At 44.7% G+C, this 5,095-nt stretch overlaps 1 protein-coding gene across 1 annotated transcript; it reads left to right on the forward strand.

Moving 5' to 3' along the window:
* Window positions 1–3,766: 3,766 nt before the first annotated feature.
* On the forward strand, window positions 3,767–4,243 carry LOC141987657 (feather keratin-like). Its single transcript, XM_074953210.1, has one exon. It carries the CDS (start codon window positions 3,767–3,769, stop codon window positions 4,241–4,243), a length of 477 nt encoding a protein of 158 aa, XP_074809311.1.
* Window positions 4,244–5,095: the final 852 nt, after the last annotated feature.

The raw sequence follows: 5,095 nt of genomic DNA on the forward strand, positions 1-5,095 counted from the left end.
CATCAAGGATCTACAACCTATCCTGAAGGAAGACCCATCACTCTTACAGATCTTGGGAGACAGGCCAGTCCTTGCTTACAGACAGCTCCCCAACCTGAAGCAAATACTCACCAGCAACCACACACCAGACAACAGAACCACTAACCCAGGAACCTATCCTTACAACAAAGTCCGTTGCCAACTGTGTCCACATATCTATTCAGGGGACACCATCATAGGGCCTAATCACATCAGCCACACTATCAGAGACTCGTTCACCTGCACATCCACCAATGTGATATATGCCATCATGTGCCAGCAATGCCCCTCTGCCATGTACATTGGTCAAACTGGACAGTCTCTATGTAAAAGAATAAATGGACACAAATCAGATGTCAAGAATTAAAAACCAGTCAGAGAACACTTCAATCTCTCTGGTCACTTGATTAGAGACCTAAAAGTGACAATTCTTCAACAAAAAAAAATTCAAAAACAGACTCCAACGAGAGACTGCTGAACTGGAATTAATTTGTAAACTGGATACAATTAATTTAGGCTTAAATAGAGACTGGGAGTGGATGGGTCATTACACAAAGTAAAACTATTTCCCCATGTTTATTTCCCCTACCCCCATCGTTCCTCAGACGTTCTTGTCAACTGCTGGAAATGGCCCACCTTGATTATCACTACAAAAGGTTTTCTTCCCCCCCCCCACTCTCCTGCTGGTATTAGCTCATCTTAAGTGATCACTCTCGTTACAGTGTGTATGGAAACACCCATTGTTTCATGTTCTCTGTGTATATAAATCTCCCCACTGTATTTTCCACTGAATGCATCCGATGAAGTGAGCTGTAGCTCACGAAAGCTTATGCTCAAACAAATTTGTTAGTCTCTAAGATGCCACAAGTCCTCCTTTTCTTTTTGAGAATACAGAGTAAGACGGCTGCTACTCTGAAACCTTTTTTATTGTTGATGCTTAGATCAAAGGATGGAAACATTTTGTAACCAGACATGTTACTAACCTTGTCTTGTAACACAGTGTAAAAGGGAACAGTTTAGAGCTCCACCTGTTGTAGGAGGAGTCAGAAGTCTTGCGTTGTCTCTCTGTTTCTATTGTTCTTGGGGTTTGACACCTCTGCACTGAATCACACAGTCACTTTAAACAAAATGGAGGCCAAGGTCTCTCGTGTCATTCCCTTAATCAGGCCATGATTTAAGGCCACACAATTTGGGGCTATTTCATTTTCATTCAAATGTAGTTTCGAATTTGGGATTTCTTAAAAACCGTGTGGGGTAGAGCGGCCCAGTTCAGTGGCTAGCAGGTGCAACGAGCCATGCGTTAGGCAGTGCCCTGACTCCGAAGTGCTGATCAGACCCTCACCGGTTCTTGTGACCCTTCCAGGACCAATTCTCCACAATTTCCCTCAGCAGAGCCAAGTGGGACCACAGGAGCCCCTGTGGTCAGAGCCGGTTTTGGGGGCTCATTTGCTTTTGGAGGGATTTTGTTATTGGAAAATGAAGGTGCTCTCTTTGGGTAAATCAGCTCGGTTGCATCACCTTCAAAGAGGTTGAGGACCTTGAAATCAAAGCAAGACACTTCTGCCCTCTTCCCTGGATATGGAACCCACTCTTGGGGATATCATTTACACTTTGATCAACATTCTGGATCAGGTAGGAATGTTTTCTGCAACATGCCCCATGGCTGATCAGACTGTATGTCAAATCTCATCCCACAGCCATCTTCTCCTTCACCAAGAATGTGTCATTTTCCTCCTTCCTGGGTTTCCTGCTGGGCTCACTCACTTTCCTGCTGGGCTCACTCAGCTGCATTGTCTGAACTCAAGACTGAACTCAAAATCTTTCTGTAAAAGAGCACTGCTTCCTTTCACTCTGAGCCATCCCTCCCCTTGGTCCATGAGCAAATTTGCTCTAGGCAGCCCTTTGAGACAGCACTGGTGACCCAAGTGGAGGTCCAATCTTTTACTCACCATAGACTGAGATTCACGCTGGGCAGAAGACCATCACAAAGGCCCGTGTTCCACTTACGTCCCTGCTAAGACCAAGACTGAAAGTTTAAAATGGGACTAACATTGTTCATAGGCTTCGTACTATCCCCCTCCCAAAGAGTGAAGTTCAGACTTCAAGTCCTGACAGGAAACATACTGGAGGGAATGGAATGATTCAAAGGGGATTGGATCTGACCTGCTGGGAATGGAGGTGGTCAGAATGGAGAAAAATGGATCCCTGCTTCCTAGCACGTTTAGAATGAACTGCCCCATGCCCCCAATCACGACCAGCATGAATTGAAAGGACCAAACTGGATTCCTTTCATGACACCCACTTGTGCTTCTGATGCTGCTCAGAATCACCTTGATATTCATTCTCATTGCAGCACCAATAAAGTCATTGGCATGACATGAGAAATGTGGTTGGCCGAAACAATTTTAAGATGAAAGGCAACTGAAGAGTGCAATGTGCATGTCACGTCCTCTGAGGCTGAGATTAGTCCACTAATCACCAACGCTGAGGAAAACAGCTGCATCCAAAGGAGGACTTATGAAGGCAATCAAATTTGTTTGGTAACTAATTAGGACCTCCTCACAAACAGCATCGCAGATCCTCCAGGCACTCCTCGGAACTGTATAAAAGTGCTCACGACTCAGACCTCTTCTAAACACTTCTTTGGATTTCATCTCCTCGGTGAACTGGGTAAGTCCAATTCAACTCAATTTCTTTCTAACCCTGGAGATATCAGTCTAGAGCCTCCTTTTATTTTAGGTCGAATCTTGCATGTAGTCACTGTGATTTTTGTCAGGGATCAGGGTTTTCTTCCATCTTGTGCAATTATTTAGTTGCAAGTCCTGGTCGATTCAGGATCTGAAGCTAAAGGAGGGACTTTAAGAGCAAGATATGCAATTGGGAAACATATTTCCTATTAACTGGGCAAGAATTAGGGCATTTAAATCTTTTCAGTAACTTATGAAAGTCAGTTAGCCCTTTTTCACTTAGCTGGATTAGGAAGAAATTTTCTCAGATTAGTCCAGAAAGGGCCAATTCAGTGGTTTGCTACTTTCCTCTGAAGCAGCTCTTACTCCTCACTATTAGAGACACGAGAATCGATGAAGCTGACAAGTGGTGTGACCCATTCTAGCAATTCCTATGTTCTCCTGAGCAGAAATACCCATTGAAGGTGCTTCTCCTCAGAAGGTGTAATAGCATGGCACTCCATGGAAGTCAGTGGACCTGAACCGACTTTACTCCAGTTCAGGATTTGTTCGGAGAAAAGCAAAGTTTCTGTTTATTCATCAGCAAGTTTTGGTGACTCCCAAGGTTTGGAAAACCAAACAGTCACACTGTAATACCGAGCTCAACTGGTTTGCATGCAGAGGTTAAACCCTCAAACAAAAAGAAGTGATTAGCATGATCCCAGCCATGTTATCTTTGATAAATGTCTAAAATGGACCCAAAATCCCAGGTGTCCAGTATAGAAATAGTTGCATTTATTCTAGTCAGTGTTTTACAGAGAAAATCATTGAGAGGGTCTCAAAGGGGCCAGTTGGGAGGGAAGTTCAGTGCCAGTGGACAAGAGGCATAGAAAGAGAAAATGGGAACAAATACATGACCACATACAAAGAGATTAAATCCACTTCTCCTCTCTCTCTCGAGACCCATGCTGACCTCACGACAATTCTAATAGAGCTTTGAAGCCTTTCTTCCACTAGCACTTGTACCTTCTCTTTACTCTAACCCCGGTTGTGTGTTTCAGGTTTACCTCCATCCCAGAAAAATGACTTTCTCCAGTCTCTGCTATCCAGAATGCGGGGTGGCCCGACCCAGTCCAGTCACTGGCAGCTGCAACGAGCCCTGCGTTAGGCAGTGCCCTGACTCCGAAGTGGTGATCAGACCCTCCCCGGTTGTCGTGACCCTCCCAGGACCAATTCTGAGCAATTTCCCTCAGCAGAGCGAAGTGGCAGCCATAGGAGCACCTGTGGTCGGAGCTGGTTTGGGTGGATTGTACGGTTACGGAGGCCATTATGGAGGGTTGTATGGTTTAGGGAGATATGGTGGTTACGGGGGCCTTTACGGTTACGGGGGATTATTGGGCCATGGGGGATACTGTGGTTACCCGGGCCTTTACGGTTACGAGGGATTATTGGGCCATGGGGGATACTGCAGTTACCCAGGCCTTTATGGTTATGGGGGATTATTGGGATATGGGGGATATGGCCGTAAGTATCTTGGTGGATATTGTAGGCCATGTTAAACCCAGCAGGAACCTCCATAGAAGAAGGAAGAACCAGGAAATGAACAGCAAGATACAGATTCACCGCTGATCTTTTGGGCATGGCTTTCGGAAATGCTGTGCAAACATGGCTCTACTTGAAGTCAGTGGGAGCTGTGTGTGCTCAGCAGGTTGGTCTGATAGTCATGATACGTTTCTAATGTTACGCTTAAGGACTCTTTCCCAGGCATGTGCTGATTCTTTTATTCACATGTGGACTCATTCTGAATTACACGCATGCTGTTTACACTAAGCCTGCAGTGTGAAGGAAACAAGGGCCTTAGGATAGGCATCATTTACATTCATTATCGCTATTAGTCCCTTTACTAGGGAAAAAAGAGACCTTGCTGTCAAGGAGAATTAGGCCCTATATGTTCTATCCTTTCCATTAATATATACCTTAAACATCTCACCTTGAGCTTTGCTATGGCTGATGTATAATGGAGAAGCTGTGTAGTCCTCTGCTTCTATTTTGCTTTGTCTCATTTCCCACCGACTGGGGTAAAACAAAGAACTTAAAATGGTTACAGAAGGGACTTGTTTGTCGACGTCTGCAGATGCAACAAAGTAAACAGAACATCTTGTCTGAAATGCGACCCATTGAGGCCTGTGATTGGTCGCAGGCCTTCTTGAAACTCTGGCAATACATTCTTTCTGCTCTGTGCTATTTCTTCATGTAACTGTGTACTGCCAATTTCATTTGCATTAAAAACTCTGATTCATCATAATATCAGTCTTCTGGTTCTCCTTGTTCCTTCCTCCTTTCTTAAAAATCGCACTGGACGAAATTCCTCCCTGAGGAGCAGGCAATACCGGGAACTTCTTCAATTACAA

Source organism: Natator depressus, chromosome 1 (assembly GCF_965152275.1).
Source record: "Natator depressus isolate rNatDep1 chromosome 1, rNatDep2.hap1, whole genome shotgun sequence".
NCBI lineage: Eukaryota > Metazoa > Chordata > Testudines > Cheloniidae > Natator > Natator depressus.

Excerpts from the sequence above, each read along its gene's own strand:
- LOC141987657 (XM_074953210.1), top strand. The coding sequence starts at position 3,767 with ATGACTTTCTCCAGTCTCTGCTATCCAGAATGCGGGGTGGCCCGACCC.